At 39.7% G+C, this 15385-nt stretch overlaps 1 protein-coding gene across 2 annotated transcripts in view; it reads left to right on the forward strand.

Moving 5' to 3' along the window:
* ENTPD7 (ectonucleoside triphosphate diphosphohydrolase 7) overlaps window positions 1-15385 on the forward strand; it is a 38526-nt gene that overhangs the window by 13901 nt on the left and 9240 nt on the right. For both annotated transcript variants that reach the window (XM_035026934.1, XM_035026928.1), the window contains 6 exons: window positions 354-559; window positions 813-963; window positions 4977-5080; window positions 7407-7463; window positions 9322-9455; window positions 12852-13018. In XM_035026934.1, the coding sequence (XP_034882825.1) occupies window positions 354-559; window positions 813-963; window positions 4977-5080; window positions 7407-7463; window positions 9322-9455; window positions 12852-13018 (819 nt within the window). The remainder of the gene's footprint in view (window positions 1-353; window positions 560-812; window positions 964-4976; window positions 5081-7406; window positions 7464-9321; window positions 9456-12851; window positions 13019-15385) is intronic.

A 15385-nucleotide genomic window follows, 5' to 3' on the forward strand; every position in this document is an offset into this window, starting at 1 on the left:
GCCCTGAATCTTAGTGGCTTATAACAACAAAACCCAGTTATTTACTCAGGCCTAGAAGTTCTTTAAAGTTGGTAAAAGATTTGGTTCCCCAGCCAGTTTCAGAACTGCCCCCAAACATAGAGGAGTCTTTTAGTTCTCTGATTCCAGTGGCCTCTAGGCAAGCAAACCAGCTGTTGCCTCATATATATACGTCAGTAACTACGGTCAGTGTGGTTTCATTCCTTAAGACGTGTGGTTCCATGTGGCTGGCACATATAGGCAGTTAATGAAGACTCATGAACAAATGAATTAAAGTAGTGGTGCCTTTGTGGAGCTGGATGCTTGATACCAATATCTCTTTTTGCCTGGCTTAGGTATTTGGCTCGAGTAGGGGAGCTTGAAGCAACGGACACTGAAGACCTGACTCTAAATTATGGCCTTGTTGTGGACTGTGGCAGCAGTGGCTCCCGGATTTTTGTTTATTTCTGGCCAAGACATAATGGCAACCCCCATGATTTGCTGGACATCAAACAGATGAGAGACCGCAACAGCCAACCAGTCGTTAAAAAAATCAAGCCAGGTACTAATCAGATTATATTTTGTTGTCAGTCTCTTTTTATCTGTTGCAGGCATGCGAGAGGAGAGAAGAGGGAGAAGGAAAGCTACCCCCCATTTTTTCCTTGAGATTCTGGATAATGGAAGGGATATCTCATTCGTTGCTGCTCCCATCCTTGCAAATAAATAAGCGTTTAGGACCTTAAGCAGAACTTTATGGAGAATCAGTCTTCTGAGTCAATGTGATCTGCTTTTTAAAGTGTTTTGTCTTACTTAAGGAATCTCTGCAATGGCAGACACCCCAGAACATGCCAGTGATTACCTTCGTCCTCTGCTGAGCTTTGCTGCTGCCCATGTGCCTGTGAAGAAGCACAAGGAGACACCCCTTTACATCCTATGCACAGCAGGCATGCGGCTTCTCCCTGAGAGGTGAGACGCAGGGCCTGAAAAACACGGGCAAATGGGTGGCACGAGAGTTGCAAGACTGACTGTATGCATTGTTCTCTGTAGTTCCCTGGTCTGAAGGTGGGCTGTGGGCATACCACACAGAGTTGACAGGTGGCACTACAGGACTCCTTGCTCAAAAGAGAGCAGAGCCACCCCCGCACGTCATTACTTCACAATCCGTTGTTCAGAGCTTCATGTCGTTTGTTTCTTTGGGATCAATATCTATGTGAGATGGCTGTAATGATTGTTAGTTCTGATTGAGAAGCAACGGTGATGGTGATACATCTGGAACTCTAGACGGAGAGCATAGTCAGAAGTGTCGTAGGAGGTTCATCCGAGTGACCAGGTACCTGGAGGCCAGTAGGAAAGGCTCTGGTAGGAATGCTGCTCTGTCACTGCCTGGCTCCCTGGTGATAGTTGGTGCTGCTTGCCAAGCTCAGTCTCCATTGCTTTAGACCAGTTTTTTCAGTCCCAACCAGTCCAGTGTCCACTTGACCTTGGTAGTTTAGCCCAGTATTTTGCCACCTGATCCCTCTTCCTTCTCTGGAAGAAGAGGAGGAGGAAGAGGCAGTGGCTATATGTAGGTCACACCCCTTCTTGTTTGTGATGTCTCCCCTTCAATACCTCCCTGACCCTTCCAGACTTATAATGGTCATGGGGTGGCAGTGAGCTCCCTTAACCTTAGAATTTGTCCTTCTGGAATGTCCAAAGTCTCATAGGCATCAGGTATTTTTTATTAGCTTAAATATTTTTTCTTGGTAAACAGTGACCTTTCCCAGAAAGTTTTATTTTGTATCTTGGCCAGCAACAACAAAAACCTCAGCCATGCATGTAGGGCTTCATGCTACTTATGCCAGATGTGCTGGATAACATATGTCCACAGTTCTTTCAGTGGACTTCTTTCCTTCTGTTTAAACACATGGTTACTGGTTTACTATCTAGGCTACTGTTGAGAAGGAGATTATTTTATATAGCCATTTATGGAAACGAGAGATCTTCTAGCCCCTTATTTTTCCATATATCTTGACCTTTAAAAATTTTTTCTTTTGTTTTTATTTTTAAAACCAAATTTTAAAATATTATAGCTGCATTAAAGGAATCTTAAAGGTAAAAAAAAAACAAAAACAAAACCCAAAACACATATTCCTACTGCCCTATCATCTTATCACGTTCCCTTCTCTCTGTACATCTACAGGTAGTTTCTACAAAGTTGTAACCATACTGCGCATGCAATTTAGGATTTTTAGTTTTCACATAAGTAATATTCACATAGTTCAAAATTTAGAAATCCTGGGAAGAGTATAGGTGACAAAGGAGTGCCACATCACAGGTCTGTGAGTGGTCTGCGGTCGGCACCAAGGAAGGGGGAGGATGGCCAGAGAAAAAGCTGACTCAGAAGTCAAAAAGACAGAGCCGACCAGGAGGTTGATGGTTTGGCCACGTTTTGTGGGTCTGGAGCAAAAGAGGATTGTCTCATCTCCTGATGCCGCTCAGCATTCACTTTGTCAAAGAAGTTTCCATCCGGACAAAACCTACTATGTAGTTCCATTCCATTTGTCTAAGATGTTCACTGTCTGCATGGAAGCTCTGAATATTAATATTTCTTTTATCTTAAGAATTTGTGAAGAGCTTGCCTTTTAACTTGTCTTCTGATCACCTCTTCTAATAATGCCTGGATCTCTCCTGGGCTTATGAAATCATTGTTCCCAATTGAGGCAGCCGTAGTTGTTGACATAAATGCAACCATCACTGTAAGAACCTGTTTTGTATAATTAATGCTTTGCTAATTTATTAGCATTTGTGAGCAATATTCAAAATGGGTTCAGATCACCTGGACTATATTTTGAAATGTGTTAGTCCTAGGTTTTATTCTTTGCCAAAGGCCTGAACTAACAATTTGTTTTACCTCATTTTCATTTTGTGATGGAAATATTCTTAAAAAATTACAAAGATAGTACAAGGTGATATATAAGGGAAGAAAAAACTTTTGTTATGGGAAGTTTCAAACATCAAAAAAAAATAGATCATGATGAATCCTTATTTTCTTACCACCCAGCTTCAGTAATTGCCAACATTTTGCCACTAAAAGTTTTTTTAAATAAGAAACAATAATTGAATTTTAGAGAATCCCGTGCAGTACATGAAGAACTTTTTTGTTTTATTGTTTAATATAAATTGGGATCATATTATATGTACTGTTTCATAACCTATTAAAACTCAGAATATAGGGTGCCTGGGTGGCTCAGTTGGTTAGGCGACTGCCTTCGGCTCAGGTCATGATCCTGGAGTCCCGGGATTGAGTCCCACATCGGGCTCCCTGCTCAGCAGGGAGTCTGCTTCTCCCTCTGACCCTCCTCCCTCTCGTGCTCTCTCTCATTCTCTCTCTTGCAAAAAAAAAAAAAAAAACAAACTCAGAATATATCAGACATCTTTTCAGGTCAATGCATATAGATCTATATTGACCTCATTTCTTTTAACATCTGTCTAGTATCACATTGTATGGATATACCACAGATTATTTAATCAATACCTAATGATGTGCATTTAGGTTATTTTCACTTTTTCATTGTTTTAAGTAGTGCTGCAATATTCTCTTCCTTTTTGTATTCTCATCTGATGATTTCTACAAGTGTAATAGCTGGTCAAAGGTTAAGCACATTAAAAATGTGGATACATAGTCCCGGATTGCTCTTAGAAAGATCATACCAGTAATTTATATTCCAAACAGCAGCGTATGTTGGCGCCTGTTCTTCCATATCATCACCAAAACCAGCAAGCCCTCTTCTTTGGGTATTTTAGAAGCATATCCAATAGGGAGGGCAAAACAGTCCCTCTTGTTCCACATACAAAATTCTTATTGCAAGAAATTAATATGTATAACAGTGAGCTTTTTTGGAAACTGTACTTGACAGTATACTGGGAAATTATTACTTTATTTTTTTTTTAAAGATTTTATTTATTTATTTGACAGTGAGAGACACAGCAAGAGAGGAAAAACAAGCAGGGGGAGTGGGAGAGGGAGAAGCAGGCTCTCCGCTGAGCAGGGAGCCCGATGCGGGGCTCGATCCCAGGACCCCGGGATCATGACCCAAGCCGAAGGCAGACGCTTAACGGCTGAGCCACCCAGGCGCCCCTGGGAAATTATTACTTTAAATGTATTCTTCACAATTTTAAGTGTTAACATCCTCCATTAAGTCATGCCGACAACTATCTGAGCCAATATTTTTGTAATGAGTAATTTAAAAAACCCAGGATAATTGCTCTTATTTTTCACCGTTTTCTCTAGATTCATATTATTACTTCTAGCTTTGTTTCTTTGCTTTTCTTTAATAACACTGATAACACAAAACTGTAGAGGAGAAAACAACCCTAGATTCTAAGACTCAAACTTTGTCCCCAAATTGTTATAACCTTTGGATTTTTATCCTGATCTGGGTTTTTCAAATGATATGATTTTTATAAAGGAAAAAAATCCCAACCCTTGAAATATATAAAAGGAGATTAAAAAGTTCATTGTCAGCTTGTGTAAAGGATTATTAAAAACTTGTGGACCTAACAGTGCTCGTTGTGTGGTGACGTGAGGCGTTGTTTCTGTATTGTGTAAGATCTGAAGATGAGATTGTGTTCCTCAGTCTAACAGCTTCCCTTCACAGTAGTTAGGAATCATGTAATTATGAAACCGAGCTTCCTGCCACTTATACATATTCAGCCCGTGAGAGGCACAGAACCATGGTCTCATCTTTTAACGCTATTTGAATTGTAAAATTATAAAAAGGGAAGTATTAATAGTAATATTGCCCGTTAAGTAGGAGGATGTACTTTGGAGGCAGTTTAAACCTTTGAAATCAAAGGAGGTACCAAAAAGAAGCAGGGCTCAGCTGGTGGATGGGTATATGAGCAGTGAGTCATAACAAGTCTGAGTAGAAGGTCAAGTTGAAGCTAATTGTGAGACGAGTGTTTAATGATTAACTTTTATGTATTTTTTTTTCTTGCAGAAAGCAGCTGGCCATCTTGGCTGATCTAGTGAGAGATATACCGCTGGAGTTTGACTTCCTCTTTTCCCAGTCTCAGGCAGAAGTGATCTCTGGGAAGCAGGAAGGTACTGGGCCTCGAGGGGCACACTGGTTTGGCTCCCAGCCAGCTGTGGCATAGTCTCTCTGGCGGGAGTTTAGGATAACTTTATATATTTGATTTTTATTTTTCTTCGAATAATTTTCTTAATTCTGCTGTATAGTTTTTTTTTATTATTATTTGCATATTCTGCCTTGGTATCTGTTTTAGAGTCTGCTTTTAGAGGGGAGGGGGGTGGGGCATGGAGTGACTGGGTGATGGACCTTAAGGAGGGCATGTGATGCAATGAGCACTGGGTGTTACATACGACTGATGAATCACAAACTCTGCCTCTGAAACTAATACTCTGTATGTTAATTAATTGAATTTAAATTTTTAAAAAATGGAAAAAGAAGAATGCTGCTTTCTAGAAGTCCTATGTTTATATTTGTTTTTAACTTTGTGCTAGGTACTATGTTTATAAGAATGTGTTAGTATTTAGTGATGATTCCAAATGGATATTTAGTTAGTTAATTTTAGTTTTGAAATCATACATACTTCTCTGAGGTCTACTGAGTTTGCCAAATTCAAATGTAAAGTAAACTATTAAAGTAAGGGGAAACTTTAATTTTAGGGGGTGATCGGGATGATCACTACTTACTTTTCTTTTGTTACAGGCTCTCCCTTTATTGCATTTTACTGTGCAGTACTGATACTTCCCTAAAAGCTTGCACTTTGGGAGTGGAGTTGAATATGTGTTCTCTTGTGGCCCAAATGTGGCCTGTATGACAAATTATGTTTCCATTTCTTGAAAAAGAGAAAATCCATGCATTCTAGTTACAGTTCACATAAGGGAAAAGATTTACCTTTTTCAATTTCAATATTGCATTTTTCAGCCCTAGAATTTTCATTTGGTTCTTTTTTATATCCTCTTTCTTTGCTGAAACTGTCTATCTTCCATTCATGCTAGGACTGCTCTTATTTCTTGATTATATAGCTGCTTTAATATCTTTGTCTGATAATTCTGACATCTGTGTCTTCTTGGGGTTGGTATCTTTTCCCTTATAAGTTGAGAATTTCCTAGTTCTTTTTATGCCAAGTAATTTTATATTGTATCCTGAACATTTTGAATATTACATTATGAGACTCTGGGTCTTTTTTCAATCATAAGGAGAAGATTGATTATTTGATTTAGTAGGGAGTTGACCTGGTTAGGTTTATGCCTCAAGTTCTGACCTGCCTTCTGTTGGCTGTGATTCTGTTGATTCATTTTTCAGAACCTTGGCACTGCGATTTGGATTTGTCCCATTTGTGTGATACCCAGTGGCCAATATAGAACCTGGGCATAGCCCATACAAAATGGGTTGTCTAACCAATAGTTCAGTTCTCAGAACCTTTGGTATATTGTTTAGAGTGAGATCCATGCATGTGTAGCTTGGTTGTGAGCCCAGGAGTTGATATACTATTTTATTCCCTACTCTCTATAATCTCCCCAATACTTTCTGGTTCCCTGGGGCTTACTCCTCCAGTCAGAAAGCCAGGACTTAAATTTACCTGCTCTGCCGTGCATTTCCCATGATTGCATCTGTATCCAGGGCTAAATGGTAGGAGACAGAGGGAGAAAAATAAGCAATAGGGATTTTCTCCAACTCTTAAGGCTCCTCTAGTCAGAGAAAGGATTCATGTCCTTCAGAGTTTTAGGTACCTGCCCAACCTTTGCCTCTACCCCTGCAGGATTGCCTGGTGTAGCAGAGAACAAAATAAAGGGAAGAAAACTCAAGAGATTTCCCTCCATTCTTTCTGAGCCTTTGGCGTCCCTTTTAATGCTGCTTGGACCAGAAAGCAAGGTCTTGAATTTCTTTCTCACCACACCTGTATGTCCTTTTGTGTTTCAAGCTGCTCTTGAGTCCAGGCCAGGCGATATCTGGGGAGGAAAATGGAGAATTCACTACCAGTTTGGTGGTAAACTTCTCATCTCTGTTTCAGTGTGCCCATTATCATTTCCTTTCAGAGGTCTCACAGATGTGCTCCATCCATTCCGTCCAGAGTTTACATTTGTATTCAGTGGGGAGACAGGATGGAGTGTGCTTACTCCATCTTGCCCAGAACCAGAACTCCCAAGATTCACATTTTTTTACCATTTGTTTTTATACATTAATCCATAATCATCTGTAGGAAATTTAGACAATGTAAATCATTTTAAAGGGAAAAGCATCATAAGATAAGAGATTTTAAATTCATACACTGAAAGTGTGGAATAAAATACTCTCATCACCTTTTTCTAAGGAAAGGAGGAAAAGAGCGGCCCTGGGAAGAGGTGTAGACATGGCATAGCAATAGAGAATTAAGCAAGGACTTTCATATTTCTTACTTAGGAGTTTATGCATGGATTGGAATCAACTTTGTTTTGGGAAGATTCGACCATGAGGATGGTGAGTAATGCTGTCATCTTATGAGAGTTCTAAGCGCTGAAGGTTTATGTTGTAACCTATCAGTAGAACATAAGTGCTATGTTTGAGTTGTTTTTCTTTCTTTCTTTAGCTTTTTAAAACGCTTTTAAGATGCTTCATTTTCCAGTCCTAATTTGCCTTCTTTTATTTCTTTTTAACTTTTTAATATGGAAAGTTGTAAACATTCACAGAAGTAGAGTAAACAATAAAATGAATCTCCATGAACCCAGTACCCAGACTCAACACTAATTAGTGATTGACCAGTTTTTTCGCCCCACACTCCCTCCATACAGCACAGGGTTTTTTTTCTATTGGATTTTTTAAAAAATATTTATTTATTTATTTATTTTGAGAGAGAGTGAGTGAGAGCTAGAGAGTGCGAGTGGGGAGAGGGGCCGAGGAAGAGAATCTCAGGCAGACTCCCCGCTGAGCATGGAGCCCAACATGGGACTCGATCTCAGGACCCATGAGATCATGACCGAGCCAAAACCAAGAGTCAGACGCTTAACTGACTGAGCCACCCAGGTGCCCCTCCTATTGGATTTTTAAAAGCAAACCCCAGACATATCATTTTATCTTCATGTACTTCAGTGTATATCTCTCACCAATGAGGAGTTTCAAAACAAATGAAATATATGCAATGGCGTTTTTAAACTTAAAAAAGTTAACAATTTCTAATATTATGTAACATTCATCTACCCAGGTAAAGACTTCCCTTATTGTCTCAAGAATATTTATTTGTAGTTGTCTTGTTAAAATTAGAATCTGGTTGAGGATCACATGTTATGTTTGATTGATCAGTTTCTTACTCTAATTTATAGATTTTAATGTGTTTGATGCATCATAGGCCATCACATCATTATTCTTTTCAGTGTTCAAATTATACCATCATTGGCCAGTAGGAGCACCTTTAAGTTGGGTCCTGTACCTTTTAACATCACAGTAGTCTTGTAGTCTATTTCCCTTGCTTTTTGGTACACTAAGGTATTCCATGCTCATCTTGTATTCTTTCTACCTTAGACCTAGCATCAGCTACTTTTTAAGGAGCCCTGGTTTCTTTTATTGAAAAATGATATTTAGTGACCGTGGATGCCAGGGGTGTTCATTGCTCCTGGATTATCCTTGCTCCTAGGCCCTTTCAGTGAACAGAGCTAGAAAAAATGTATTTTTAGAAAGAGAAAAATAAATCATGATTTCATAGTATAGTTCCAATTCATACTTAAAATTATAAGGTTATTGCTTATCTTTGATTTTATACTTATATGTTTTTTCTTTTATGCTGATTATGTTTCTAAAGATATTAATATAAACATTTGCTTTATTTCATAATATATGCTTAATTTACTAATAAAATCATTATCAATAAGACTACTGAAATGCAGTTTAAGATAGCTATTTGCTTCTGTTGTCATTAAAATACATTCTATAAGGGATCTAGTAAAAATGCTATGTTTTAAGTTACTGTTTTAAGTTATAAAAGAATTCTTTATAAGGGTGCCTGGGTGGTTCAGTCGTTAAGTGTCTGCCTTCGGCTCAGGTCATGATCCAGGGTCCTGGGATCGAACCCCGCATCAGGCCCCCTGCTCAGTGGGAAGCCTGCTTCTCCCTCTCCAACTCCCCCTGCTTGTGTTCCCTCTCTCGCTGTGTCTCTCTCTGTCAAATAAATAAATAAAATCTTTAAAAAAAAAAAGAATTCTCTAATATATAGGTGATATTATTAGATTAATTTATTTCAGTTTTTCATTTTTTAAGGGATTTCTGTTCTGTTTTTTTTTTTTTCTTTTTGATTTAATTTTGTTTTTTAATTACTAGATCCTTTCTGTTCCCTTATTTATTTCAGAATCCGATGCTGAGGCTCCCCAGGAATTGGCAGCAGGGCGCAGAAGGACAGTAGGGATACTGGATATGGGAGGAGCCTCTCTTCAAATTGCTTATGAAGTTCCTACCTCAACCTCTGTCCTTCCTCCAAAACAGGTATTTTACCTTTTAGGGAAATTCAGTTGCTAGAAATGCCAGTATTTGAGAAGAAGGTCACTGTCTTTGGACTTAGACCAACTTTCCTGGGTCCAAATATTTGTTGAGATACTTGCTAGCTTATATTACTTGGGTAGGTCACCTCTCTGAGCCTTAATTTCCTCATATATAAAATAAAAAGTGAATAATAATAATATCTACTTCATAAACTTGGGAGGATGAAATGACACCATGTGTGTAAAGCACTTTACAAACTTCCTAGTATGTGATAAGTGTTTAATAATTTTAGCAATTATAATTATACTCCCCGACTCCTAGGGCTGCCTGAAGATTAAACATGATAATCCATATAAATCCCAGAGTACAGTATTTGATACATACTTGTCTGTTAAAGTTATTTCCTTTCCCTTGCTTATGATTCCATTCTTGTGCTTCTAATATTCCGTACCTGACTAGAGTGTAAAGAATGTATCTCGAAGGAGAAGTTTTATCATAGAGAGGAAAAAGAAATGCAGACAGTTTTTAAGCACCTAGTATGGGCAAGGAATAAGACATACTGCCCCCAAAAGCTTATAATCTATCAGTGAAGATAGCCTATGATAACAGGTAGACCATGACAGTGCTATCATTTGATCTAACCAGAGTTTCTCATCATTGGCACTATTGACATTTTATTGTAGCTGTCCCATGCATAATATGATGTTTAGCAGCATCTCAGGCCTCTACCAGATGCCAGTAATGTCCCCACCCCATGTCACCTGCTCCATGAATGGGAGTCATCCTGGCTTGTTACCTGGGTTTTGGATGATAGTAGGCTTTTGCATAGTGGAGGTGGAGGAAGGCCACCTGTATGGAGGCAACAGTATACACAAGGGCACAAAAGAAGCAGTGAAGAGCCCAGAATGTCCAGGGAATGGTGAATAGCTTGTTGCAGTATATGATTTTCCAGTGTAGTATAGCTAAGTCTAGGAAGATAAGATGAAGGTAGATGGTGAGGAGTCTTAGGTGCCACGCTAGGGAATTTCACTTTTATATCTATAAATGGAGGAGAATTAGCAAAGGTTTGGACCTCATTTCATCATCTGTGAAGTAATTAAACTCCTAAGGTCCTTTTCAGCTCTGTATTGTGTGACTGATCTAACTGATTTTTTAGGAAAATAATTTTGGTGATATTGGAGAAAGAAATGTAGGTCAGGGAACCTTGGGTGAGAAGTAATAAGGGCTAAACTAGGCAATGTAAGTGGAAATGGAGTGGAGAGGACAGATTTCAAGGATTTGGAATTTAAAAAAGCAATGTAATATAATGGTGTGGGTAGGACAGGGAAGGATGGCCAGTGATGCTGAGGTTCCCTCCTAGGTACCTGGTAGGGTAAGGAACCCAGCTACTGAGAGAGACCCCAGGATAAAGGGTGGGTTGATGCTAAGCAAATCAGTATGGTCTGGTGGTTTGGGTGAGAGCGACTTTCTAATCTCTAGCCCAAGTCCCGCGACCAGTGAGTTCAGTTTTGAGTATGTTGAATTTGAAATATCTGAGGAACATATGTGTTTAAATATCCAGCAAGATTGTTGAAAATGTGGATTTGACAATCAGCAGGGGTCTGTGCAAGGTTTGGAAATTTGGGGAACTAGGTTGTAAGGCATTTTAATTTTAGTCTATATTTGCTAGTATGTCGTCAACAGGTAAACTGAAGGCCATGGTTCCGGTGAGTGGCACTGATCCTTAAAGTCTTAAACAAATGACTTTTTTGTTTGTGTAGATTTAGAAAGTGACACTGGTGTAGAAAGTATATTTGCAAGCAACAAATTAGATGTATGCATAGCAGTATAATGATCTTAAAGGTGGATCTCAGTGCTTGGTAAAGAAGGAAAAGAACAATGAGACATAACACAATAGCATTTTACAAAATATAAATAATCCTCAATGCCCAAAGTGGTTTTTTTGTACAATTCACAAAGTTGCGCACGTTCACAAAGTAACCCAACCACCACTATTGAATTCTAGAATGTGTTTATTATGCCCAAAGAAACCCCGCATTCATTAGTAGTCACTTGCCATTCTCTCCTTGTAGCCCTGACAGCCAATAATCTGCTTCACTGGGGCATCTGGGTGGCTCAGTTGGTTAAGCATCTGCCTTCAGCTCAGGTCCTGATCCCAGGGTCCTGGGATCGAGCCCCGCATCGGGCTCCCTGCTCGTCGGGGAGCCTGCTTCTCCCTCTCCCCGCTCCCCCCTCCCCATTTGTGCTCTCTCTCTCTCTCACTCGCTCTCTCTCAAATAAAATTAAAAAAAAAAAATCTGCTTCACGTCTCCTGTGGATTTGCCTGTTCTTAGTATTTCACATAAATGGAATCATACAATATGTGACATCTTGTGTCTGCTTCTTTCACTTAGCAAAATGTTTTCAGGGTTCATCTCTGTTATAGCACATGTCAGTCCTTCATTTCTCTTCATGGCTGAATAATATTCCTTTATATGACCATGCCACATTTTGTTTATCCATTCATCAGTTGATGGACTTTTGGATTTTATTTCCAGTTTTGGGGCTATTATGAATAATGCTGCTGTGAACATTCACATACACATGTTTGATTAGTCATAGTTTTCACTCCTCTTGTGTATATACTTAGTGAAATTTCTGGGCACCATAGCATCTTCATAAATTAAAAACAAACACATTCAAAACAATAATTTCATTTTACAACAGTATGTACAAACATACATTACACATTGAAGCACATTAGAATGGTTGCCTGTGGGGAGTGGGAATGGGAATGGATATGAAGATAAAAGGAAGTAAGTAAATAAAACAAAAATGGGGCTTTGCCATAATAATGTACCATGAACTGAGGAGTATGATTAATTCAACCCATGTACCTGAAGTTAAAAAAAAAATAGAGCCCCTTTTCATTGGAGGTCCAGTAAAACGGAACTTTCCCAATCCCAGTCCCTGTCGTAGGGAACATTAGATCTTCTTGAATAGTTTTAGAAAAACCCATAGACTAGGTCTCATAATGATCTCCCAAATTCCTTAAATTTATTTTTATCAAAGGATTTTTTTTTTCCCGATGATAAAAATAGTACATTCTCATTTTGGAGGATTGGAAAATCAGAAAAATATGTGCAAGAAAATGATATCATCTGTAATAATGATTCTACCTTCTGTAGAACTACAGATAGTGTTGTAGTCTCTAATTTGGTATTTAGTCTCTGTACTGTTTTATGTAGGCTTGTCACTTTGTGTCTTTGTTGAAAATAATGCTGTAAGAATGAGAGAATGCTGTAAGATATCTTAAAAAGTAGTTATAGCACATGAAGACTGGTGTATTAGTGATGTCATAGCTTTCTGTCAGTCAGCCAAAACTAAAATTCCCTTTTTTCGCTTTACATTGTATTATAGGAAGAAGAAGCAAAGATCCTGCTGGCTGAATTCAACCTGGGCTGTGATGTGCAACATACTGAACACGTGTATAGGGTTTATGTCACGACCTTCCTGGGTTTTGGGGGCAACTTTGCCCGGCAGCGCTATGAAGACCTTGTGCTGAATGAAACCCTTACCAAAAATAGGTATGTCTGACGTGGGCATCTGTGCCTCTGAAATAGAAGGTCGTCAGCGTGCAGATACTAGGAAGAAATACTCCTGTCCTACTATGATAGATATGTCCTTGCTTCCTCCTTCTTCCTAACCACTCCTGCCAATGGGGTAGTATTGCTTAGAGACCCTCTATTTGTAGTCCCACTCGATCTAGGTGAGGATGCATTCTGGTCAGACCCAAAAAAGTTTAGCAGCTTATTAGGACCTCTTGCAGTGTCCTGTTTCAGAAATGGTATCATAGGATAAATGAAATTAAGTTCCTTTTTTTTTTAAGAATTTTTTAAAAACTTATTAGAGAGCAAGCACAAGCAGGGGGAGCGGCAGGCAGAGACAGAAGGAGAAGCAGGAGGCTCGATCCCAGGATCCTGGGATCATGACCTGAGCTGAAGGCAGACACTTAACTGACTGAGCCACCCAGGTGCCCCAGTGAGATTAAGTTCTTCATTTACAATGTGCAGTGTAATGTAGCTCTTAGCAGTTCCCTCTACATGGAAGACATATTTGTTGAATTACAGTGGAGTTGCATCTTATGTGGGAGTGAGGTCCATAGTGTACATAAAAGAATAAAAAGCATGTGAAGTCAGAATTAACCTTTACATTGTTCTCTCATTAAGTCCAGAACAGCCAGTTTGCTCTGCAGCACGGACAGATCACAGACTCTTCATTTGAGTATCCCGTGAAGTATTTAGGCTGTAATGTACAAATAGTTGTGAGATTTTTTTTTTATTATTTAAAATTATTGTATCATTATGTGCATCGAAGGAAGCATAACAGACAGCAGAGTTTTTTTCACCATAAAATTATTTACCCCCATTTGTTTTGCTAGAAACACTAGGTGGAAGAAGTACCAGTATAGCCTATTTATAATAACTACTCCATGGCAGTTGTCTTATATTGGGACCTTGTTAAAGAAAATACTGTCTCATAATTCTTTTTTGCTTTTGTGAGTCTCAACTGCCAAGAGTTCACAGCATTTTGGGAGAATTCTGTTACCACAGATGACTGATGAATGCATTAAAATCAGTCCGTGTGTTTGCATTCTGAAAATACTCCACATTTGTATTCCTGTCGCTTGGGATGCCGGCACCGCAGCATCTGGAGAACGGTTATGAGGGTTTCACACCAATTTTGTTGTGGTCCTTCTTTGTTAGCTGCTGTGCCTCCTTTTCCATTTCCTTCCTTTGTTGTTCTGCTGCCCTTTTCTCTTTGCTGTTTTCTGCTCAGAACTTGCCAGGCTGCATCATCATTCTGCATCATCATTCTGCCATGCACTGGTATTTTCTTGCCATGTTTCTAAGTTCCTAATTCAGAAGATTTATTCTTCATCTCGTGTAGCTTCTAATCCACTAGAGAAACCTGTGCTTCCTGGGATGTCAGAACATAATAGTTCCTTCCTCTTCTTCTTCTTCTTCTTCTTCTTCTTTTTTTTTAAGAGAAAGTGAGAGAGCGAACAGGGGTGGAGGTAGGGGGGGAGGGAGAGAGAGAATCTCAAGCAGGCCTCATGCCCAGTGCAGAGCCTGATGTGGGGCTCGATCTCATGACCCTGAGATCATGACTTGAGCCCAAATCAAGAGTTGGATGCTCAACCGACTGAGCCACCCAGGCGCCCCTGGTTCTTTCTTCTTAATATGATTTTCTGAGGTGGTTTTGTTTTGTTTTTTCCATAGTTGGTGTCACATCCTTAAAATAAGTTCCAGTCATTCCAAAGCATTTTGTGGTGTTGCCACATTCCCACTCTCTCCTTCAGTCTTTACCCTTGTGGGGGCATCTTCGTCCCAGGAAGTCCACTCTTCAACATGGGTCTCTTCAGAAACTGGTGAATAATTAACCGTGGTTGGCAACATTATTTGGTCTTCACTTAATTTCTGTTCTCAGCCAGATCTGTATTTCATCCCCTTAGGAATGGGAATTTTGTTGCTGGGCAAAGTGCTGACTTGAAACAGCCAGAACTGTGTGTCGGCTACAGTAGGGATGAGAACCTGCCCCTCCCCCCCTTCCCTGCGAGGGGCCAGGCATGTCCCTCCTATTGCCAGCAGTTGTTACTGCACCACTGACAAGGTCCCCTCCTCAGGAGCCTCTCCCAGGCCTGCCTTCTTCACCTCCTCCCAGGGTTTTGGTAAACGTTAGAACTGCACTCGGTGTGGTGAGATCTTGACACTTTTAAGAGACCAGTGGGAATGAAGACCAGACTGATACCCGCAGATTAACATTTCCAGTTTCACTCTGCGCTGGGAGATGTACATGTGGACTGAACGGTTGGACAAAATTTGATCACTGCCATAATTCTCTCCTTTCCTTCCTTCCTTCCTTCCTTCCTTCCTTCCTTCCTTCCTTCCTTC

Source organism: Mirounga leonina, unplaced genomic scaffold (genome assembly GCF_011800145.1).
Source record: "Mirounga leonina isolate KUSES-001 unplaced genomic scaffold, KU_Mleo_1.0 Mir_114, whole genome shotgun sequence".
In the NCBI taxonomy this organism is placed as follows: Eukaryota; Metazoa; Chordata; class Mammalia; order Carnivora; family Phocidae; genus Mirounga; species Mirounga leonina.